The sequence below is a fragment of the Hydra vulgaris genome, chromosome 06 (genome assembly GCF_038396675.1).
Source record: "Hydra vulgaris chromosome 06, alternate assembly HydraT2T_AEP".
NCBI classification, from domain to species: Eukaryota; Metazoa; Cnidaria; class Hydrozoa; order Anthoathecata; family Hydridae; genus Hydra; species Hydra vulgaris.
The window spans coordinates 198,898-226,701 of NC_088925.1; the positions used below are offsets into that span (position 1 = coordinate 198,898).

The 27,804-nt window shown below is 27.8% G+C and overlaps 1 protein-coding gene across 1 annotated transcript; it reads left to right on the top strand.

The window, feature by feature from the left end:
- The first annotated feature begins 2,678 nt into the window (after positions 1-2,678).
- Positions 2,679-4,178, top strand: LOC136082077 (poly [ADP-ribose] polymerase tankyrase-2-like). Its single transcript, XM_065800655.1, has one exon. It carries the CDS (start codon positions 2,679-2,681, stop codon positions 4,176-4,178), a length of 1,500 nt encoding a protein of 499 aa, XP_065656727.1.
- The last annotated feature ends 23,626 nt before the right edge of the window (positions 4,179-27,804 follow it).

Sequence of the window (27,804 nt, forward strand, 5' to 3'; positions counted from 1 at the left end):
CATGCCTGAAGCATCGCCAGCGCCGCAGGCACCGCCTGTGATGCGCGGAATCGATATTTATAATGAATGCGGATTTGTTCGCATCGAGCTCGACTCCGAAGGCACAGATATAACGAAGCAACCAATACCAAAAACTCCCTTATATTGGGCTCTAATCCATGAGGAAGACACTCCCTTGGAGCATATATCATCAGTAACCGAATCATATACAAACTTATTTATGATGTCTCCGCGAATGATCCATTCACGAACAAATACGTGTGTCGCAACCCAACCATCCGAACAAACAGATCTCGTTAATGCGCAAATTGCATCACGAAATATTCAATCACATGAAGATATTATTCGCGAACTTCTCCTCGGAGATCCCAATGTCGAAGCGGTCATTGAACTACATCGCGAGCGCTGGGTTGAACCATCATACCATGTGAACGGTGGTCGTTTTCGCATTATTCGCTTAGAGTTTGATATTTTATATGCGTTCGGCCCATCAAATGTTATCGATTTTACATTACTCGAAGGTTGCGTTAGCGGTGTCATCGCACCAAATCATACAGGTAAGTCTTCGATCATTGAAGCACTCATCTTTGCGCTTTACGAAGAACATCCGCGGGCCCCCTTAAAAAAAGATATCATCCACCATGGCGCGACTTCATGTCGATTAGTGCTCGACTTTGAGCTCGACGGTAAGTTAGGAAAAATAAGAAAATCAATGTATTCGTCCGGTAAACAAAATAATTCTGCATCGCAATACAGATTCGAGTACGCCAATGAAAATCGAACGCGCGGCGGTATAGTCGAAACCCTGAACGAAATAGAGAGCGTATTAGGTGATGCAGTTAGTGCACTTGCGAGTAGCTTTCAGCTGCAAGGAGCTGAATCAACCGGTTTCATCGGTATATCACCCAATGAACGTAAAAGACTTATCGCTCGTGTTATGTGTCTCGGTTCATTCGAAAAACTCGAGCGCTCAACAGCAAAAGAATTAACAGAAGTCGGTGGAGAATTAAAATCTTTGATGACAAGCGAAAGCGTCAATACTCTGAAACAAAAAATATTAACCCTCGACGAAAACATTAAAAAAACAACATCAAAAATTAATAATCTCAAAATTCTTGCAACTAAAGCACAACATGAGGCATCTGAAGCTCAACGTTTGCTAGGTATTGAACAAGGACGTGCAGGAATAACTCTTGTCGAAAATATTCCACCTTGCGAAGATAATATCACTGTAGATGATTCAATAATTCGCAATGACGAGATAAACATGTTATATCGTCCGACTAAAGAAGAACTCATCGAAGCATCAAAGCATTTTCATAAACCATTCAATCGAGATATCGCAAGATGTTGGGATCCGGTTGCGTATCAATTGGCCCGGCAAACCGTTGAAAATTTAAGAGATGTTCCGACATGTATGACAATATCTTACGAAAAAATAGTTCGCGATCATGAAGAAGCACTTAAAAAATATACAATATTATCTGTTAACGATAATTCGATAGCATCATGTGCTACCGCATTAAAATCGAAACTTCGCCTCAACGAAAACTGCGAAGGATGCACACATACATTGCAAATTATTAATAATGCTTTAAGCGGCGCAAATGAAGCAAAAATAGAACTCGATAAATCGAAATCATTATTAGATGAAGCAACAAAAATCAATGAAAAAAACAAAGCATTAACGCATTTGTGTAAACTTGAAAAAGTGAGAGAACATAATCTTTGTATGCGTGCGTATGATATCATCGCATATGATAAACATTCACGAGCATATGGTGAACTTAGAGCCGCATTATTGCGCGCAAACACTGCAACTGAAGCCTCCTATGCCGCGCAAAATAAAGTACAAAATAAAGAAAATGTTCTTATAGGTTATATACGATTACAACAAAAATTAGCAGATCAACTCATTATCGCTGAAAAATATGAGTCCACATTAAGACGCCAAAATGCACTCAAATCGTATCGATCGGTTCTTCGGCCAGTTGGCGGAATAGGCGACAAACTCCTCGATAAAGGCCGTTCATCCTTAGAGAAACAAATTAATTTAGCACTCTGCGAACTTGGTGCGCGCTTCCGGGCAATAATTAATCCCGATTATAGCATCAACATATGCAACACAAATATACTTCCTGCGAGTCTCGGTAGCGGATATCAAAAATTTGTTCTTAGTCTTGCTGCGCGTCTCGCAATATGGCGATTATCCACGAGTCCGCGTCCCGATGCGTTTATTATCGATGAAGGATTCGGCGTATGTGATGAGGAATATCTAGAATCGATGGCGATGGCACTTGAGTCACTCGCTTCTGCACCGGGTGGTCCGCGATTAGTATTCGTCGTATCACATTTGGATACGTTAAAAATCCGATTGGAGCGCGTGTTTGAAATCAAACTACTCCCAACTGGGAGTCGCATAGTCGGATCGCGTGATAACCCTGAATCCATTGACGATCCGAATATAATTCCAGACTCGAATTATGCCAACAAAATATATTGCAAATTATGTCAACAAAGATTACAAATTTCCTGGAAAACACGACACATCAATTCTGCGAAACATCAATTCCGCATTAAAAAACAAAATAATTAATTAATAATTCATTTTTTGATACTTGGTGCGCGCGCAAAATATAAAATTTGAATACTGATATATCGATAGATATATCACAAAAATGACTACTCGTGTATTTTACAGTGATAAATATGATTGGCAAAAAAACAAATATGATAAATTTTTGCGTAAACAAAATGTTAAAGTGAAAGATTTTATCGAACCATTTGCCTCAGATGGTATAACCATCATCATTTATGATGAAAATAGTGTTTCGCTTTTGAATGAAACTGATAGTAAAGGATTCTCAGCAATACATCACACCTTATATAATGAAAAATTCACAGATAAACAAAAATTTTTTATTATCGAAGGTCTCATGAAACATGGAGCTGATCCATTTATATTAACTATATATGGAAAATGTGCATTTATATGTGCATGTGAACTTGGATACCTTGAGATCGTAAAAATTATGTGTGAACATAAGAATTGTAATGTTAATGTAACATCTCTTCGTTCGTGGCCTGCAATACAATTTGCTATCGAAGCAAATAAACTACAAGTCGCGGAATTTCTCTTATCGAAAGGTGCATCAATTACAATGTCAAGTACATGTGGTGAGTCAATGTACCATACCATTGCTAGAGTTGGAGATGGATCAATACGTTCAGCAAAAACTATAATTGAGCACCTATCTCAAATGATAGAGTTAAAAGATAATCGAGGAAGAACACCATTGCATATCGCATGTACATATGGTAGATTGCCGATAATTGAATTATTACTCGAACACGGCGCAGATAATACAATCATTGATAACGCTGGTGAAACACCAACAAAAAAATTAATTGATTGGTTCAATGCTAAAGGGTCAAAATTAGCATCAGATGAAGTATTTCAGTATCTTCAACAAACAATATCAGTCGATACTATTCGTTATATAATTAGTATCGTACATAATAAAACAACTAGTAACGGAGATACCAAAATGCACGACGCAGTGCGCAAAAATAATATTGGATATATTACCAAGCGTATAGCTAATAAAAAATTGATTAATACCGAAAATGATAATGCATTGACTCCATTGCTCCTCGCCATCAAATGCAACAACGTCGAAGCATTCAAAACATTATTATTGGCATGTAACGATATAAATCAAACAAATAGTCAAGGACTTACTCCACTTAATTTAGCTTCTGCGGTCGGAAACACCGATATAGTCAAAATACTACTTGAACAAGATAATATTGATGTCAATAAAAGTGACAAAGGAGGATTTTCACCTCTTCATAATGCTGCGCGAGGTCAATTTGACGAAATATTAACAATGTTAGCTGATAAAAAAGCAAATATTTATGCTATAGCAAAAGATGGAAGATCAGTTTATAGAAATGCTTGTTTCGTTCAACGATTATCAATATCAACAATGATGAAATTATTAATTCTGGGCGTCAAAATTAATGATAAAGAAGGTGATATTGGATATAAAATATTCAAAAACATATTTACTGGAGCTATAGCATTATATGAACAATCGCCCGATTATTTAGCGAAACAATGCTGTGAATTTATGAAAAAATCGATCAATATAATCGATAATATTCATAAAATATAATTTTTACACTGCCGGCTACGCATAACGAAAAAAATAATAATTATAATTTATATTTTTTTTCCAAGATATCTGGCTCAAACCTGAACAGAGATTCAGTAGTATTTTTTTTGTATGTTTCGTCTGCATTATATCCGAAATTCGGATCATATATGGGATCCGTAATTTTTAATTTTTCGATTAATAAAACATCATCATCTATTTCTGATGGTTTTTTACTTTCGTTGTTAACTGTAGTAAAATTAGGTTCATTAAAATATATTTTAATTATATTTTCCATAAAATTATCCACTAAATCACTTCTATCAATTTGTTTGAGATTGTTCATAAATGATAATGCCGCTTTATAATCATGTCTGAGTTCTAAGTTCCAAATTTCAATTATTAAAACATCACTATTTTCAATTGTTTCAATCTTATTTTTTAGGATATCTTGATATATAATTTTTAAACATCTTACATCCTTTTGTAGGAGATTTTTTGAAAATTTGAGTAAAGCAATAATAACATCCCTTTCTAGAGACATTTTATTAAATATATTAATTATTCAAATATATATATTTTAATGATCATAAAAAAATATAAATCATCATTATTAATCATCAAAAATTATCATTATTAATCATTATTAATTATCATTATTAATCATCAAAAATTATCATTATTATTTATCATTATTAATCATCATTATTAATTATATTAATTACTATTAAAGATCATTATTTTTTTTATACTCGTTCAATTATAATTGAACGATTATCATCGTCAGTCGATGTTGTTACATCATCAATTGATGTTATTTTTTTTTCATTAGTCGATACTATCGCATCATCAGTCGATGTCGTTGCATCGACTGTTAACGTCGTTGCATCATTAATTTGTATTGATGCGTCCATATTTGATATACAGTTATATCAAGTATTATTTGGTATTCAAATTTAAGAGCGATAAACATCTTCATATCGAGGATATAATAAAGGAGGTTCATTGTGATGATGAGGATTTAAACGATACTTCATATCTATTTCAAACAATTTACGATAGACGATCTCGTTATAATCCTCAAAGTTAAAATATTTAATATTTTCATCATACATTTCATCGTTACCAGATATAATTCTTTTAATAAAATAATGAACCTTGTTATAACGATTTCGACTATGTTTAATATCGATACTTTCACAACGATAATCAAACATACCTATATTTTCGAAAAACGAAAATATATCAAATGATATGTCAAATATTCCAGAAAAATCCGATTTAATTCTACCTGGTTGTACTTCATCCATTATCGCATCATATTTTTTCAATGTACTATATAAATTAAAATTATTTATCGGTAACATAGATTTCGTATCAAAATGTGATGTAATCATTTTGATCACATCTTCGAAATTTTTGCAATTATTATCAACACATTCTACCATACAATTAATAAGTTTATCACATAACGCGATATCAGAAGAAGGATTAATATTATATTTAAAATAATCATATGGTCCATCTTTGATAAAAATGAAATTATCCATCTCAATAATTTTTTATCATATTACGATAAATATATTCAAATCTTTATGATATTTTTCCGCATCGGTGCGGGTCAACAAAAAAAAATACATCATCCGAATGTGCACATCATTCGAATAATGTGCACATCACTCGAATAATGTGCACATCATATATAATAAAATTATTTGTCAATTTTTTGATACTAACGTATTAACGCTATACATAGACCTTTCAGTATTACCTGAAAAGTCATATGTTTCAGATGATTTGCGATTGAATTTTTCTTTATAAAATTTGAGATATATATCATTTTGAAATATTCTTGAAAGATATTGACAATTGATAATATTTAGTGCTTCGATAAAATATAGGACACTCTTTTCATCGATAAAAATACTTCTTTCGAATTCCTCTATAAGAGCTATAGCATCTTTGATTAAATCTCTTCTGTTTTTTAAAATATCTCTATAATAAGATAATAATTTTTTTACATCTGCTTCGCGGAGATTTTTTGCGAATCCAAGAAGAGCAATTTTTAATTCTCGTTCAGACATTTTTACTGATTATAATATATAAATTCAAATTTGTATATTGGAATATGACTGATATATTTAATTTTTTTAAGAACTCATCGAATTTCGACGACAAATTATTCACGATCATATATCCGATATTATCGTAATAAAATAATAATAATTATCTATGATAACATATTCATCTTAAGATTGACAAATTTGAAACGAAAACACATCATAAATAAGGATATGACTAATCATATTTCTATCGAATTGACACAAACTCTTAATAAAATAGGATCTAAAATAAGTAATAACCTTTCACCTGAAGAATGGATAAAAATAATATAAATTTTTCGATTAATAATGAGAAAATAACATATTTAAAAAATGCATTAAATGAATTACGTGCATCACAAAAGAATATCTCAGATTAATCAATTAACCAAAAAAATAATCAATGAAATAGATGAAAAACCATGTGAATAGTTCAAATAACTATCGTTATTTTTTAACTTCCACGAACCAATATATATTAAATATTTAATCTAAAATTTGTACTCATTGGTAGTTAAAATTAATACATTTGAAACAAAATATATACATGAACATAACAATGCCTCAATCAAATGAACAGCTAAAAAGCATTCTTGATGAAATATATATATTTATAACAACACATGTTTCGATTGAAAACCAATATATATTCGTTATTATATTTACTAAAATATTAGATGGATTTAAAAATTTGCATCAAAATACATATATAAATGTGTAATAAAATGTCAAATAAATCTTACATAACAATTTTTTATGAATTATATGATTATATCAATGTTAACTTTCCTTAAAAAAATTTTCGCAATTCTTTCTTCTGATGTTACTAAATAAATTTCCATACTTATACCTTTTTTTTCCACCTAAGGGGTTCTCCCCTGTCAAAAAATAAATAAACATCTCATCAAAAAATAAATAATCATTACTTGGAAACATTCATGATCACATCCTCATCAACAAATATTCGACGACTCTCACACGCGCATAGCCTCGCAAAAAATAAATAATCACTACTTGCTAACCCTCATGCGCGCATATAAATAATAAATATTTGGAAACATTCATTGATCATTCTCGTCAAAAATTAATTATATAATCACTTGATGACGTCACGCATTCACAACTTATGTGCATCGCATCCACATTTTTTTGCGCATCATCTTCACATCATGTTCATAAATAATCACTACTTGCTAACCCTCATGCGCGCATTAGTGCAAAAAATAAATAATTCATACTATATAACATTCGTGATTATCCTCGTCAAAAAATAAATAAACATTCATGATCACATCTCATCAATCACTTCACGTGCGCATCAATGCAAAAATAAATAATCATCTGATCAAAAAATAAATAATCATTATCTGGAAACTCTCATGCGCGCATCTTCGCAAAAAATAAATAATCATTAATCGAAAACATTCATGCGCGCATAACTGCAAAAAATTAATAATAAATATTCGATATCATACATGATCACTTAAGGGGTTCCCCCTTAAACCCCCTATTGTCAAAAAATAAATAACCATTCATGATTATCCTTATCAAAAAATAAATAATAATTAGTCGATATCATACATGATCACATCTCATGACCCATACTCATCAACAAATATTTATTTTTTTATAACCCTCATGCGCGCATCAATGCAAAAAATAAATGATCATGAATGATTATCCTCATCGAAAATAAATAATCATTACTCGATAACATTTATGCTTATCGCATCGATTATTTTTTTTGATAACCCGCATGCGCGCATCCTCGTCAAAAAATAAATAAACATTATCTGGAAACTCGCATGCGCGCATCCTCGTCAAAAAATAAATAAACATTATTAAATAATTATGATCATCTCATCAATCATCCTCATCAACAAATAAATAATAATTACTCGATAACCCTCATGCGCGCATCCTTGCAAAAAAAAAAAAAAATAGTTCATACTATATAACATTCATGATCAAACCTCATCGATCATTCATGGTCATCTTATCAAAAATTAATTATATAATCACTTGATGACGTCACGCGCGCACAATTATCAAAAAATAATAATTAATTGATAAGGGAGAGCCTCAATTGTCAAATGATAAATAATCATTACTCGATAACATTTATGTGCACCCTCATCAATCATCATTTGATAACCATCATGCGCGCATCACTGCATAAATAAATAAATATCATCTGATAACTTTTTATGCACACATATATAAAAATTGTGATCATATCACGTTTATGATTTTATGTGCATCATGTTTATAACTTTTCCGTATCACTGCAAAAAATAATTAATAATTATTAATTACTTGATAACCCTCATGCGCACCTTCGTCAAAAAATAAATAATAATTATGATCATCTCATCAATCATTATCTGAATACATTCGTGATCATCTCATCAACAAATAAATAATAACTTCTTGATACTCTCATGCGCGCATCATTGCAAAAAAATATATAATCACTTCTTGATAACCCTCATGCGCGCATTATTTCAAAAAATAAATAAATATTTATGCGCACATCATGTTTATGATTTTTTTCCGCATCACGTTTATGATCTATGAACATCACGTCTATATTTTTTCCGCATCACGTTTATAACTTTTCCGCATCACTGCAAAAAATAATTAATAATTATTTGATAACTTTTATGCACACATCATTGCATAATAAATAATCACTACTTGATGACGTCACGCGCGCATCAATGCAAAAAATAAATAATTCATACTATATAACATTTATGATCATCTCATCAAAAAATAAATAATCATTACTTGATAACTCTTATGCGCGCATCACTGCAATGCACCCTCGTCAAAAAATAAATAACATATATGCGCGCATTACTGTAAAAAAAATAAATAATCATTATCTGATAACATCTCATCAATCACTACTTGATGACGTCATGCGCGCATTAATGCGCACTCCTCATCAAAAAATAAATAATCATTACTCGATAACCCCTATTGTCAAAAAATATTTTTGTCGCATTCATAATTTTTTCGCGCATCGCATTCACAACTTAGGCGCATCGCATTCACATTTTTTTTTGCGCATCTTAATCATAAATAATTATTAATTATTCGATGATGTCGTACTAAGAGGTTTCCTTAAACCACATATTGTCAAAAAATAAATAACCCTCATGCGCGCATCAATGCAAATAAATAAATAATCATTACTCGATAAAATTAATGCGCACTCCTCGTCAAAAAATAAATAATCATACATGATCACATCTCATCAACCATTCATGGTCATCTCGTCAACAAATAAATAATAACTTCTTGATGACGTCACTCGCGCCTTACCGCAAAAAATAAATAATTATTCATGATCATCTAAGGGGGTTCCCCTTAAACCCCCTATTGTCAAAAAATAAATAATAATTATTCGATATCAAACTTGATAACTCTCATGACCCATATCTCATCAATCAATTCACGCGCGCATCGTTGTCAAAAAAACAATTAATAATTACTCGATAACTCGCATAATCATCTTCATCAAAAAATAAATAATCATTATTCGATATCATACATGATCACATCTCATCGATCATACATGATCACATCTCATCAAAAAATATTTATTTTTTAAAAACCCTCATGCGCGCATTAATGCAAAAAATAAATAATTCATACCCGATAACTTCGTGATCTCATCTCGTCAAAAAATAAATAAACATCTTATGCGCGCATTACTGTAAAAATAAATAATCATTACTCGATAACATTTATGTGCACTCCTCGTCAAAAAATAAATAATCACATCTCATCAATCATATATGATCATCTGCATCAAAAAATAAATAATTAGTACTTGATAACATTCATGATTATCTCATCAATTATTTTTTGAAACATATATGCGCGCATCACTGCAAGCATCATTATCAAAAAATAATAATTACTTGATATCCACATGTACACATAACTGCAAAAAAATAAATAATCATTACTTGAAAACTCACATGATCATCTCATCAAAAAATAAATAATCATATTCATCAAAAAATAAATAATTATTACTAGATGACGTCATGCAAAGGGGTTCCCCCCTTAAACCCCATATTGTCAAATAATAAATAAATATTCATGATCATCTCATCAATCATTATCTGATGACTCTCATGCACCCCCCCCGGTCAAAAATTAAATGATAAATGTTTTTAAATTCTATGATCATCGCATCAATTATTTGCTTACCCTCATGCGCGCATTAATGCAAAAAATAAATAATTCATACCCGATAACTTCGTGATCTCATCTCGTCAAAAAATAAATAATAATTATCTGAATACTTGTACGATCATCCTTGCAAAACTACTTGATGACGTCACGCGCGCATCAATGCAAAAAATAAATAATTCATACTATATAACATTTATGATCACCCCTCATCAAACATTCATGACCACATCTCATCAATCATTACTTGAAAACTCGCATATTCATCTTCATCAAAAAATAAATAATAATTATTCGATATCATACATGATCACATCTCATCAAAAAATAATTATTTTTTGAAAACCTTTATGCGCGCATTACTTGATAACTCGCACGATCACATCTCCTCTAAGTGGAGGACCCCCCATATTGTCAATCAATAAATAATCACTACTTGATGACGTCACGCGCGCATCGTTGCAAAAAAATAAATAAACATTCATGATCATCTGCATCAAAAAATAAATAATCATTATCTGGAAACTCGTATGATCATATCCTCGTCAAAAAATAAATAAACATTACTTGATAATGCACATCACGAACTTTTATTAATTATTTTTCAACATGTGATGTGCGTGATCACAAACTTTTATTAATTATTTTTCAATATGTGATGCGCATGATCATCTCATTCAAAAATAAATAATAAATATTTATTAACATATATGCTAACCCTCATGCGCGCATCGTTGCAAAAATAAATAATTCATACTATATAACATTCATGATTATCTTCATCAAAAAATAAATAACATTCATGATCATCCTCATCAAACATTATCTGATAACTCGCATGCGCGCATCCTTGCAAAAAAAAAATATAATTCATACTATATAACATTATGCGCGCATAATTATCAAAAAATAAATAATTAATACTAGATAACATTCATGATCATCATCGTCAAAAAATAAAATAACTCGCATAATCATCTGCATCAAAAAATAAATAATGATTAACTTAATACTCATATGATCATATCCTCGTCAAAAAATAAATAAACATTACTTGATAATGCACATCACAAACTTTTATTAATTATCTTTCAACATGTGATGTGCGTGATCACATACATCGAATAATTATTTTTCAACATGTGATGCGCGTGATCACATACATCGAATAATTATTTTTCAACATGTGATGCGCGTGATCACATACATCAAATAATTATTTTTCAACATGTGATGCGCGTGATCACAAACATTTATTAATGTGATAAAAATATTTTTTGATAATGGGGGTTTAAGGGGGTACCCCTTAAGTGATAAAAATATTTTTTGATAATGGGGGTTTAAGGGGGAACCCCTTAAGTGATAAAAATATTTTTTGATAATGGGGGTTTAAGGGGGAACCCCTTAAGTGATAAAAATATTTTTTGATAATGGGGGTTTAAGGGGGAACCCCTTAAGTGATCACATACATCGAATAATTATTTTTCAACATGTGTGCATTGTTGTAAAAATAAATGATCACCTCATCAAAAAATAAATAATAAATATTTGAAAACATTTATGATCATCTCGTCAAAAAATAAAATAACTCACATAATCATCTACATCAAAAAATAAATAATTAATACTTGATAACCTTCATGATTATCTTCATCAAAAAATAAATAATTATTATTTGTTAACATTCATGCGCGCATTATTACAAAAATAATTAATCATCTACATAAAAAATAAATAATAATTATTTGATAACAAATATGCGCGCATTACTGTAAAAAAATAAATGATCATCGTTGCAAAAATAAATAATCATCTCATCAAAAAATAAATAATAAATATTTGTTAACATATACGCTAACCCTCATGCGCGCATCGTTGCAAAAAAATAAATAATTCATACTACATAACATTCATGATCATCCCATCAAAAATAAATAAACATTCGTGATCATCCCATCAAAAATAAATAATAATTTTTTGTTAACATATATGCGCGCATTAATGCAAAAAATAAATAATAAATATATGTGCGCATTACTGCAATAAATAAATAATTCATACTATATAATATTCATGATTATCCTCGTCAAAAATTAAATAAATATTCATGATTATCCCCCCGTCAAAAAATAATTAATCATCTCATCAAAAAATAATTAATCATCTCATCAAAAATAATTAACCATCTCATCAAAAAATAAATAATAAATATTTGTTAACATATATGCTAACCCTCATGCGTGCATTGTTGCAAAAAATAAATAATTCATACTATATAACATTCATGATTATCCTCATCAAAAAATAAATAAATATTCATGATTATCCTCATCAAAAAATAAATAAACATTCCATCAAAAAATAAATAATAAATATTTGTTAACATTCATGCGCGCATTACTGCAAAAATAAATAATCATCTCATAAAAAATAATTAATCGTCTCATCAAAAATAATTAATAAATATTTGAAAACATATATGCTAACCCTCATGCGCGCATTACTGTAAAAAAATAAATAATAATCTCATCAAAAAATATATAATAATTATTCGATATCATTCATGATCATCTCATCAAAAAAATAAATAATAATTATTTGTTAACATATACGCTAACCCTCATGCGCGCATCCTCGCAAAAAAATAAATAATTCATACTATATAACATTCATGATCATCTCATCAAAAAATAATCAATCATCTCATCAAAAAATAATTAATAATTATTTGTTAACATTCATGCGCGCATTGTTGTAAAAAATAATTAATCATCTCATCAAAAAATAATTAATCATCTCATCAAAAATAAATAATTCATACTATATAACATTCATGATTATCTTCATCAAAAAATAAATAATAAATATTTGTTAACATATATGCGCGCATTACTGTAAAAAATAAATAATCATCTCGTCAAAAAATAAATATTATTTATTTGTTAACATATATGCGCGCATTACTGTAAAAAAAAATAATTAATCATCTCATCAAAAATAAATAATCATCTCATCAAAAAATAAATAATAAATATTTGTTAACATATACGCTAACCCTCATGCGCGCATCGTTGCAAAAAAATAAATAAATCATACTATATAACATTCATGATCATCATCATCAAAAAATAAATAATAAATATTTGTTAACATTCATGCGCGCATTACTGTAAAAAAATAAATGATCATCTCATCAAAAATAATTAATCATCTCGTCAAAAAATAAATAATAAATATTTGTTAACATATATCCGCGCATCAATGCAAAAAATAAATAATAAATATTTGTTAACATTCATGATCATCCTCATCAAAAATAAATAATAAATATTTTTTCATCAATTTTTTATTTATATATATTCGAGGTCGGATTATATATTATTAATATATATTTATTTTTTTAATAATTATTAATAGCAATAAAAAAATAATCATCATAATAATTATTAGTAGTAATAAAAATTTTTTATTGATAACATTAATTGTAGTCGCAAAAAATTAGCTCTACTAAAGTGTGGATCTCCATGCAGATACTAATGCATGCGGTTTGAATCTCGACATAATTTTTTTAAACAAGTTTCACGAATTACCCACTGTTTTAAAAACATTGCATTTTCATTAAGTAAGCGGGTTTAACTTGCTTTAGCAAATGTTTTCAATTCTCATTCAGTATTCAGTAATTGCATCTTCAATGGAAAACATATGAACTGTTTGTTAATCAAGTTGAGCCTAGTGAAATTAATCATTTTTTGCATACTCATTTTTTATTATCTCAAACTGAAACTACATTATTTGAAATGGTTTGAAATCGGGCATTACACAACTTTAAAGGAAAGTGTTATGGCATGTAATTTTAATGATGGTATACCTGAGTTTGGTTTTGTTGAAAGTGTAATATACCTTAATAACACTGTTTTCATGATAATGCGGATGCTTATAATTTACTACTTTGATAGCCATTTTAATGGCTATTTAGTTGATTACAATCCACAATCAACACTTTTCTGTAAGCAAGTCCATGAATTGAAAGATCACATTCCCTTAAACATTCACCAAGTTTTTTATGAAGAGAAAGAGTTATTTTTTGTTGCTCCCAAATATGTTATTTTTTAATCTTTTTTTTCAACATTTTGTTTTTTTAAGTAGTTTTTGTATTATATATATTTAAAATGTACCTATTGTTGCTAAAATTAGGCAATTATGTTGTTTACATTTTAACATGTAACATGCATAACCATAACATAAGCATACTTAATTGCATTCTTGTTTTTTTAATTTTGAAAAACTATTTTTTATCATGTATGTTTTCAATAGACGATTTTGATGATTTATTGTGACTATTCTTGGTTTGTTCAAAAATGTTGATAAATTGTATATGCTCTAAACTTTATTTGTAGTTATTTTTTCAATTATTATTAAATATTTCATATATATATATATATATATATATATATATATATATATATATATATATATATAAATTATTATATTAATTATTATATAAATTAATATATATATATATATATATATATATATATATATATATATATATATATATTAATTTATTATTGCTCTGTTCTTTAAGAACATTGAGCACTCTATTTGTAAAATACACTAACATAATTTACATATATATATATATATATATATATATATATATATATATATATATATATATATATATATATATATATATATATATAGATCTGTGTGTGTGTAAAATATGTTAATGTTTTCTACAAATACATTTCTCAATGTTCTTAAACCAAGAATTAATATATTGGTAAAAAAACACTTATCTATCTTTTTCTTTCGACAGGCTGTTTCACCTTCCATAGGTTCATTAGGAAGCTGATGACCCTATTAAAAATACTACCATAAACATTAATATAACAAGTTATTTGACTAATATGTCATATAATGACATCATATAATGCATTATTTGACTAACATACTAATGCTAAATTATGTAGGAGTTGTATTTATCGATTTCATTTGATTTTAAATAGATTAAATCAATAAATAACTATTGCAAAAAAATTAAAATCCAAAAATTTAATTTTAATCAAGATTTTTATTTGACTAATTTAAAGCATGATTTAAATTGAATTAAATCAACTGATTCAAATCGATCGTTTTAAATCAAAACAACCTTGGTTTTATATTTATTTATGGTTAATATTTTTAATCGTTTTGTAGTTAATATTGGTAATGTTTAATAGTCTTATATATTTTTTTATATTTAGAATAGTTTTTTATAAATAAAAAATTTTATAAATAAAAACTTTTAAAACGGAATTTCCAATAATACTCTACAATCATTTTGTTTAATATATTTTACTATTTTAAAATTATTTTGTTTTTAGTGCACACAAAATTTGAGATAGATACAGATATCCCACTAAGATTTGTTTTGGAATCTGATGGTTGCGAAATTGATCCAGAAGATTTTCCATTTGTGGTACACTCTGATACTTCAATTATTGTATTACAACCAAATGAATATTGGAATATGGTAAAGTATTGTAGTTAACTTCCAAATGAGGAATAACCCAATTTATTTGAATATATCCACTTTATAAAATGAAGTGGGTCTTTTCAAATAAAGTTATGAAATGTAGTGAATATTGTTAAGAAATACATATTTAAATATTTTTGCCTGATTTTTACAGACTGGTATATCAATATTTATTGTATTAAACAATTATTAAACAGATCCATTATTAGAACATGAGAGAAATTCAAATCCCTGTTATAGCAGCATCTGCTGCTGGAACTGACACCAGCCACAGTAGTAAAATTACTAATGCCATTACTCCATCAATTCATTTGACTAACAGTAACATAGTGGTAACTCAAACACCTTCTAAGGCTGTATCTAGTGTTTTTACGAGTCAAGATCACTTGAGTTTTTTTTGCTCCGGCATAACAAGTCTAAGCTGCATATGTTGCACTTAAAAACTGTTAGGTACGGCATTGGTGAAAGAGTCTCCATCACCTATGTCACAGAAATTGCAGTGAAAAACGCTGGGCGTGGTCTCCAAAAGATAAACGAGGAAAACAAAACAGAAGAAGAATTTTTGGTAAAATTACTATGTTAGAAATTCAAAAAAGCAGTGGTGCATTCACAGAAGATGATTTTTCATTTGTCGGTTGTTAAAGAGGATTAGAAGTATGTGAATTTTGCGAAGGTATAATGTTTGTAGACACTCTTTTAATAGGTATAATGTTATAAGGTATATAGGTATAATGTATAATGTTGAAAGGTTTAGTTATAATGTCTTATGTTTGGAGACATTTTTCATAGTTAAGATGGTTCAAATGATTAATTTTCATAAATCCAATCTATAAAATATTTCATCTTTTTATGTGTTTCTTGTTCTTATCATGGAATAAATCTTTTTCATTTTTTATATTAATGAATTAATAGGTGCTGACGTTAAAACTGAATTTTTTAAACTGGCAACATTGTCTGCAACAGTATTTTCTGAAGACTTGCTAATTGCCGCAAAGAAAACTTTTTGCTACAGACAGAAAAAAATAGAACAAAGACATCCATCATTGGAGTCATGTTTAATAATTTTTCTTGTCATTAATTATCTTTTTCATATGGTTTTTATGCAGAGGATTGATGGGTTTAAGGATGAATAGTTTTTTTTTTTTAAGTTTTTAGTAAAGCATCTTCTGGCTTTTAATTGAAAATTAAAAATATTAAGATTTTTACTGTTATGGTAATTTTTAAATGCCTAACTTAAAAAATAATTTAAAAAATATATATTACTAATTGTTGTATGTCCCTGGACATATCTCATAGTGCCTTATTGCCTATTGGACATAATATATTATGTGTCTCTGGTTTTGACGGCTAGCTGTCAGTTTGGCAACTTTTTTCTTTTCGTTAGGCAACTTAATAACAAATTAGTTTGTGGAAATCTATCATTTGGTAAAAATGAAATATATGCTTTTACTTTACCCATTTACTTGTCAATGATTTTATGTTTAATTGCTGCAAGATTTTAGACGCATACATCCAGGCACAGCTGATTGTTTTATTACACGCATGTTGACATTGGTTCCATCTATTCTTGTTTATTGTTCGAACTCGACACTGGAATACCTACAAGAATCTACTAAAGTGGCAGCTATTGGAGGTTCAAGTGTTTTTTTAATATTTAATTTCAATAAAAGCTTTTTTTTGTTACAATTAAAAACAATTTATTTAATAATATTGAGACTTGTGAACTCACAATTGCCAAATTTGTCAGCTTATTAAGTTTTTGCTCTAACTCATGTTTTTGTTTTTCATAGATGTTTAGATAACATCTGCTACTAAAGCATTGATCTTTTTGTCACCGATGGCTGGAAAGAAAAGCTTTGATTTGAATGGCTTTTTGTCGCCAAGTCTATTAAAAAGGTAACTATTGAAAAAAGCTAAATAAAAGTAAAGCATCATAAAATGAACAAAGTATCATAAAATATATTTTTTTAAATTTAATTATGAATATTTCTCAATGAGTTGAATAATTCACCTTATTACTAAAATTTAAATGAATCATTAGCGCTTTTACGACTGGGACATTTGAAAGATGAAGGGTAATTAGAAATTGGTTCTTGAAAAGAAGTTATGATAACCTGATGGGATTTGACACAAAGTTGAAAAAAGTAATTTTTTTGAAAAAGAGGTTGGTTTGATGACTATATTAAGTTTTAATAATAAAGTTTTTTAGTGGCAAAACGAATTTCGCTTTAGATTTCAGATGGCTTCACATATTACCAGTTTTATTGCACAGAAAGTTTATCATTTAACATATGTACTTCTTCAGTCACAAATCAGTAGCTTATGCGCCAATATAATATATAAACGATAGAGGAAAGTTGCTTTACAAAATAGCTTTAGCTACAGCACTGTTTTATGTTCCGTGGTTTATTTAAGCTACTATCCCTGCCAGAGCATCCTCTTTAGATCTACTAATAAAAAAAAGCAAAATTCTGAATTAAACCAGCAGTAGCTGTACTGAAGTCACTTAGAAAAACAAAAGTGATTTTTAAATGAAAAATTTTTGGTAATTTGTTTTTGCTCATAAATGATTACCTGTAGATCAGTTACATAAAAGAGCTCTTAAATTATCTTAAACATCTAAGCATGCCAGTTATATGATGAGAAAACTGAATTCTGAAATTTTTATTACCAATGAAAAAAAAGTAACAAAAAAAAAAATCAAAGACTTTGATGGTCCTAAAAGATGGGTTTTCTTTGATTTATAAAATGACATTAATTAAGACGGATTGGCAGAAAATCAGTCACTCCAACCAAGATTTATTTCCTGGTGGTATTAGATTAAAAAAACAAGCTACCTGGCTTTTTGTTGTAAATGACAGTGAAGAACGCGCAATTAAACTTGGTAAAGGCTTCATTGAAACTTTGAGAAATGTAGAACATGACCAAACTATTTACTGGTTGCTGCTGATCATTGTCTAAAATTGAGACAACAGATAAAAAATTTTAAGTTAAGGTTTCTTAAAAAAAAATCGGTGGTAAAAACTGTTTTAAATTTTAATACGTTGGAAATAATTTTTGTGATCCCCCTTCCTTCCAAATATTTACAGCATGTATTCGAATAGGTAGGACTGACCATTTCCATCGTCTTTTGCAAAAAAAATTGTTCAAAAGTATGTCAACCTGGGTCTCAAAAAAAACGTATTTTAGAAGATATTATAGAGATTTTAGAAAACATAAAAATTTTCCCTTAAAACTTTTTGGCAAAAAAATTATTTGAAAAAATGCTAAGGACTCTTAAAAAAATGTCAACAAAATGTTTTTCAGCAATAATACAAAAAATACTTATTTTTATTACAAAAGAATAACATCTTTAAAATCTCTATGAAAATACGCTTCTTTTGAGACTCCGGTTGACATACTTTTGAACAACTTTTTTTTCGACAATATTTGGGACTTTACCCCAAATTCTTAAGATTTGAAGCCAAATATCTTTACAACTTGACGTGATGGTAAAAAATGAGTTGCATATTTGAAATCAAAATGTGAAATGCAATCCAAAAAACAAATTGTTTGCTCGGCACCAGAAAAAAATTTTTTTTTTTTGACCTTTAATTATAATTGATTGAAAAAAAGCAACAAATTATTATAATACTTTTTGTATTTTTTGCAGCAGTCCGAAAATACAAAAAGTTTTAATTAATTATATATAGGGAGTGGCAGGGTTACTTACAAACAATTTATAATAAGGGTTTTTTTTATATATAGAGTCTGACGTATCTAATTTTAGATTATGTTTTGTTGTTCTGTTTTTTTTTGCAAAAAACGATGGAAATGGTCAGTCCTACCTATTCGAATACATGCTGTAAATATTTGGAAGGAAGGGGGATCACAAAAATTATTTCCAACGTATTAAAATTTAAAACAGTTTTTACCACCGATTTTTTTTTAAGAAACCTTAACTTAAAATTTTTTATCTGTTGTCTCAATTTTAGACAATGATCAGCAGCAACCAGTAAATAGTTTGGTCATGTTCTACATTTCTCAAAGTTTCAATGAAGCCTTTACCAAGTTTAATTGCGCGTTCTTCACTGTCATTTACAACAAAAAGCCAGGTAGCTTGTTTTTTTAATCTAATACCACCAGGAAATAAATCTTGGTTGGAGTGACTGATTTTCTGCCAATCCGTCTTAATTAATGTCATTTTATAAATCAAAGAAAACCCATCTTTTAGGACCATCAAAGTCTTTGATTTTTTTTTTTGTTACTTTTTTTTCATTGGTAATAAAAATTTCAGAATTCAGTTTTCTCATCATATAACTGGCATGCTTAGATGTTTAAGATAATTTAAGAGCTCTTTTATGTAACTGATCTACAGGTAATCATTTATGAGCAAAAACAAATTACCAAAAATTTTTCATTTAAAAATCACTTTTGTTTTTCTAAGTGACTTCAGTACAGCTACTGCTGGTTTAATTCAGAATTTTGCTTTTTTTTATTAGTAGATCTAAAGAGGATGCTCTGGCAGGGATAGTAGCTTAAATAAACCACGGAACATAAAACAGTGCTGTAGCTAAAGCTATTTTGTAAAGCAACTTTCCTCTATCGTTTATATATTATATTGGCGCATAAGCTACTGATTTGTGACTGAAGAAGTACATATGTTAAATGATAAACTTTCTGTGCAATAAAACTGGTAATATGTGAAGCCATCTGAAATCTAAAGCGAAATTCGTTTTGCCACTAAAAAACTTTATTATTAAAACTTAATATAGTCATCAAACCAACCTCTTTTTCAAAAAAATTACTTTTTTCAACTTTGTGTCAAATCCCATCAGGTTATCATAACTTCTTTTCAAGAACCAATTTCTAATTACCCTTCATCTTTCAAATGTCCCAGTCGTAAAAGCGCTAATGATTCATTTAAATTTTAGTAATAAGGTGAATTATTCAACTCATTGAGAAATATTCATAATTAAATTTAAAAAAATATATTTTATGATACTTTGTTCATTTTATGATGCTTTACTTTTATTTAGCTTTTTTCAATAGTTACCTTTTTAATAGACTTGGCGACAAAAAGCCATTCAAATCAAAGCTTTTCTTTCCAGCCATCGGTGACAAAAAGATCAATGCTTTAGTAGCAGATGTTATCTAAACATCTATGAAAAACAAAAACATGAGTTAGAGCAAAAACTTAATAAGCTGACAAATTTGGCAATTGTGAGTTCACAAGTCTCAATATTATTAAATAAATTGTTTTTAATTGTAACAAAAAAAAGCTTTTATTGAAATTAAATATTAAAAAAACACTTGAACCTCCAATAGCTGCCACTTTAGTAGATTCTTGTAGGTATTCCAGTGTCGAGTTCGAACAATAAACAAGAATAGATGGAACCAATGTCAACATGCGTGTAATAAAACAATCAGCTGTGCTTGGATGTATGCGTCTAAAATCTTGCAGCAATTAAACATAAAATCATTGACAAGTAAATGGGTAAAGTAAAAGCATATATTTCATTTTTACCAAATGATAGATTTCCACAAACTAATTTGTTATTAAGTTGCCTAACGAAAAGAAAAAAGTTGCCAAACTGACAGCTAGCCGTCAAAACCAGAGACACATAATATATTATGTCCAATAGGCAATAAGGCACTATGAGATATGTCCAGGGACATACAACAATTAGTAATATATATTTTTTAAATTATTTTTTAAGTTAGGCATTTAAAAATTACCATAACAGTAAAAATCTTAATATTTTTAATTTTTAATTAAAAGCCAGAAGATGCTTTACTAAAAACTTAAAAAAAAAAAACTATTCATCCTTAAACCCATCAATCCTCTGCATAAAAACCATATGAAAAAGATAATTAATGACAAGAAAAATTATTAAACATGACTCCAACTATTTCAAGTGTCTTTTCGTTAATAGAATAAAGTTATGATTAAATTAAAAGTTAATTTTAAATTAGAAATAGTGGTTTATTCTTACCAGTTGTGGCAGTAACAAATGGCATGGCATCTGCTGAGCACGTTCAAGATATGATGGATGTCTTTGTTCTATTTTTTTCTGTCTGTAGCAAAAAGTTTTCTTTGCGGCAATTAGCAAGTCTTCAGAAAATACTGTTGCAGACAATGTTGCCAGTTTAAAAAATTCAGTTTTAACGTCAGCACCTATTAATTCATTAATATAAAAAATGAAAAAGATTTATTCCATGATAAGAACAAGAAACACATAAAAAGATGAAATATTTTATAGATTGGATTTATGAAAATTAATCATTTGAACCATCTTAACTATGAAAAATGTCTCCAAACATAAGACATTATAACTAAACCTTTCAACATTATACATTATACCTATATACCTTATAACATTATACCTATTAAAAGAGTGTCTACAAACATTATACCTTCGCAAAATTCACATACTTCTAATCCTCTTCAACAACCGACAAATGAAAAATCATCTTCTGTGAATGCACCACTGCTTTTTTGAATTTCTAACATAGTAATTTTACCAAAAATTCTTCTTCTGTTTTGTTTTCCTCGTTTATCTTTTGGAGACCACGCCCAGCGTTTTTCACTGCAATTTCTGTGACATAGGTGATGGAGACTCTTTCACCAATGCCGTACCTAACAGTTTTTAAGTGCAACATATGCAGCTTAGACTTGTTATGCCGGAGCAAAAAAAACTCAAGTGATCTTGACTCGTAAAAACACTAGATACAGCCTTAGAAGGTGTTTGAGTTACCACTATGTTACTGTTAGTCAAATGAATTGATGGAGTAATGGCATTAGTAATTTTACTACTGTGGCTGGTGTCAGTTCCAGCAGCAGATGCTGCTATAACAGGGATTTGAATTTCTCTCATATTCTAATAATGGATCTGTTTAATAATTGTTTAATACAATAAATATTGATATACCAGTCTGTAAAAATCAGGCAAAAATATTTAAATATGTATTTCTTAACAATATTCACTACATTTCATAACTTTATTTGAAAAGACCCACTTCATTTTATAAAGTGGATATATTCAAATAAATTGGGTTATTCCTCATTTGGAAGTTAACTACAATACTTTACCATATTCCAATATTCATTTGGTTGTAATACAATAATTGAAGTATCAGAGTGTACCACAAATGGAAAATCTTCTGGATCAATTTCGCAACCATCAGATTCCAAAACAAATCTTAGTGGGATATCTGTATCTATCTCAAATTTTGTGTGCACTAAAAACAAAATAATTTTAAAATAGTAAAATATATTAAACAAAATGATTGTAGAGTATTATTGGAAATTCCGTTTTAAAAGTTTTTATTTATAAAATTTTTTATTTATAAAAAACTATTCTAAATATAAAAAAATATATAAGACTATTAAACATTACCAATATTAACTACAAAACGATTAAAAATATTAACCATAAATAAATATAAAACCAAGGTTGTTTTGATTTAAAACGATCGATTTGAATCAGTTGATTTAATTCAATTTAAATCATGCTTTAAATTAGTCAAATAAAAATCTTGATTAAAATTAAATTTTTGGATTTTAATTTTTTTGCAATAGTTATTTATTGATTTAATCTATTTAAAATCAAATGAAATCGATAAATACAACTCCTACATAATTTAGCATTAGTATGTTAGTCAAATAATGCATTATATGATGTCATTATATGACATATTAGTCAAATAACTTGTTATATTAATGTTTATGGTAGTATTTTTAATAGGGTCATCAGCTTCCTAATGAACCTATGGAAGGTGAAACAGCCTGTCGAAAGAAAAAGATAGATAAGTGTTTTTTTACCAATATATTAATTCTTGGTTTAAGAACATTGAGAAATGTATTTGTAGAAAACATTAACATATTTTACACACACACATATATATATATATATATATATATATATATATATATATATATATATATATATATATATATATATATATATATATATATATATATATATATATATATGTAAATTATGTTAGTGTATTTTACAAATAGAGTGCTCAATGTTCTTAAAGAACAGAGCAATAATAAATTAATATATATATATATATATATATATATATATATATATATATATATATATTAATTTATATAATAATTAATATAATAATTTATATATATATATATATATATATATATATATATATATATATATATATATATATATGAAATATTTAATAATAATTGAAAAAATAACTACAAATAAAGTTTAGAGCATATACAATTTATCAACATTTTTGAACAAACCAAGAATAGTCACAATAAATCATCAAAATCGTCTATTGAAAACATACATGATAAAAAATAGTTTTTCAAAATTAAAAAAACAAGAATGCAATTAAGTATGCTTATGTTATGGTTATGCATGTTACATGTTAAAATGTAAACAACATAATTGCCTAATTTTAGCAACAATAGGTACATTTTAAATATATATAATACAAAAACTACTTAAAAAAACAAAATGTTGAAAAAAAAGATTAAAAAATAACATATTTGGGAGCAACAAAAAATAACTCTTTCTCTTCATAAAAAACTTGGTGAATGTTTAAGGGAATGTGATCTTTCAATTCATGGACTTGCTTACAGAAAAGTGTTGATTGTGGATTGTAATCAACTAAATAGCCATTAAAATGGCTATCAAAGTAGTAAATTATAAGCATCCGCATTATCATGAAAACAGTGTTATTAAGGTATATTACACTTTCAACAAAACCAAACTCAGGTATACCATCATTAAAATTACATGCCATAACACTTTCCTTTAAAGTTGTGTAATGCCCGATTTCAAACCATTTCAAATAATGTAGTTTCAGTTTGAGATAATAAAAAATGAGTATGCAAAAAATGATTAATTTCACTAGGCTCAACTTGATTAACAAACAGTTCATATGTTTTCCATTGAAGATGCAATTACTGAATACTGAATGAGAATTGAAAACATTTGCTAAAGCAAGTTAAACCCGCTTACTTAATGAAAATGCAATGTTTTTAAAACAGTGGGTAATTCGTGAAACTTGTTTAAAAAAATTATGGCGAGATTCAAACCGCATGCATTAGTATCTGCATGGAGATCCACACTTTAGTAGAGCTAATTTTTTGCGACTACAATTAATGTTATCAATAAAAAATTTTTATTACTACTAATAATTATTATGATGATTATTTTTTTATTGCTATTAATAATTATTAAAAAAATAAATATATATTAATAATATATAATCAGACCTCGAATATATATAAATAAATAATTGATGAAAAAATATTTATTATTTATTTTTGATGAGGATGATCATGAATGTTAACAAATAATTATTATTTATTTTTTGCATTAATGCGCGGATATATGTTAACAAATAATGATTATTTATTTTTTGATGAAAATGATTAATTTTTTTTGATGAGATGAACATTTATTTTTGCAGTAATGCGCGCATATATGTTAACAAATATTTATTATTTATTATTTGATGAAGATAATCATGAATGTTCCATAGTATGATTTATTTATTTTTTTGCAACGATGTGCGCATGAGGGTTAGCATAAATGTTTTCAAATATTTATTAATTATTTTTGATGAGATGGTTAATTATTTTTGATGAGACGATTAATTATTTTTTTTACATTAATGCGCGCATAAATGTTATCGAATAAATATTTTTTATTTTTTGACGAGGTGATTATTTATTTATTACATTAATGCGCGGATATATGTTAACAAATATTTATTATTTATTTTTTGATGAAGATAATCATGAATGTTATATAGTATGAATTATTTATTTTTTATGAGATGATTAATTATTCTTAATGAGATGATTAATTATTTTTTACAGTAATGCGCGCATGATTGTTAACAAATATTTTTTATTTATTTTTTGATGAAATGTTTATTTATTTTTTGATGAGGATAATCATGAATGTTATATAGTATGAATTATTTATTTTTTTTGCAACAATGCGTGCATGAGGGTTAGCATATATGTTAATAAATAAATAATATTTATTTTTTGATGAGATGATCATGGATGATATATATTATGAATTATTTATTTTTTACAACAATGCGCGCATGAGGGTAAGCATAAATGATTTCAAATATTTATTAATTATTTTTGATGAGATGATTAATTATTTTTGATGAGATGATCAATTATTTTTGCATTAATGCGCGCATATATGTTATCAGATAAGAATTATTTATTTTTGATGAGATGTTTATTTATTTTTGATAAGGATGATCATAAATATTTATTTATTTTTTGACAAGGATATGATCATGAATGTTATATAGTATGAATTATTTATTTTTTGCACTAATGCGCACATGAGGATGATCATAAATGTTTTCAAATATTTATTAATTATTTTTGATGAGATGATTAATTATTTTTGATGAGATGGTTATTTATTTTTTGATGAGATGATTAATTATTTTTTTACAGTAATGCGCGCATGAATATTTATTTATTTTTTTTGATGAGGATAATCATGAATGTTTTATAGTATGAATTATTTATTTATTGCAGTAATGCGCACATATAATTATTAATTATTTTTTGCAATGATGCGCGCATACGAGTTATCAAATAAGGATTATTTATTTTTGATGGGATGATTATTTTATTTTTGATGAGGATAACCATGAATGTTATATAGTATGAATTATTTATTTTTTTGCAACGATGCGCGCATGAGGGTTATCAGATAATGTTTGATGAAGGTGATCATAGAGGTTATCGAATAATTATTATTTATTTTTTGATGAGATGATTAATTATTTTTGCGACGATGATCATTTATTTTTTTACAGTAATGCGCGCATATATGTTATCAAATAATTATTATTTATTTTTTATGTAGATGATTAATTAATTTTGTGATAATGCGCGCATGAATGTTAACAAATAATAATTATTTATTTTTTGATGAAGATAATCATGAAGGTTATCAAGTATTAATTATTTATTTTTTGATGTAGATGATTATGTGAGTTATTTTATTTTTTGACGAGAGGATCATAAATGTTTTCAAATATTTATTATTTATTTTTTGATGAGGTGATCATTTATTTTTGCAACAATGCACACATGTTGAAAAATAATTATTCGATGTATGTGATCACTTAAGGGGTTCCCCCTTAAACCCCCATTATCAAAAAATATTTTTATCACTTAAGGGGTTCCCCCTTAAACCCCCATTATCAAAAAATATTTTTATCACTTAAGGGGTTCCCCCTTAAACCCCCATTATCAAAAAATATTTTTATCACTTAAGGGGTACCCCCTTAAACCCCCATTATCAAAAAATATTTTTATCACATTAATAAATGTTTGTGATCACGCGCATCACATGTTGAAAAATAATTATTTGATGTATGTGATCACGCGCATCACATGTTGAAAAATAATTATTCGATGTATGTGATCACGCACATCACATGTTGAAAAATAATTATTCGATGTATGTGATCACACATATCACATGTTGAAAAATAATTAATAAAAGTTTGTGATGTGCATTATCAAGTAATGTTTATTTATTTTTTGATGCAGATGATTATGCGAGTTATTTTTGACGATGATGATCATGAGTGTTATCTAGTATTAATTATTTATTTTTTGATAATTATGCGCGCATAATGTTATATAGTATGATTTATTTATTTTTTTGCATCAATGCGCGCATGCGAGTTATCAGATAATGTTTGGTGAAGATAAGCATATATGTTATTTATTTTTTGAAGATGAAAATCATGAATGTTATATAGTATGATTTATTTATTTTTTTGCATCAATGCGCGCATG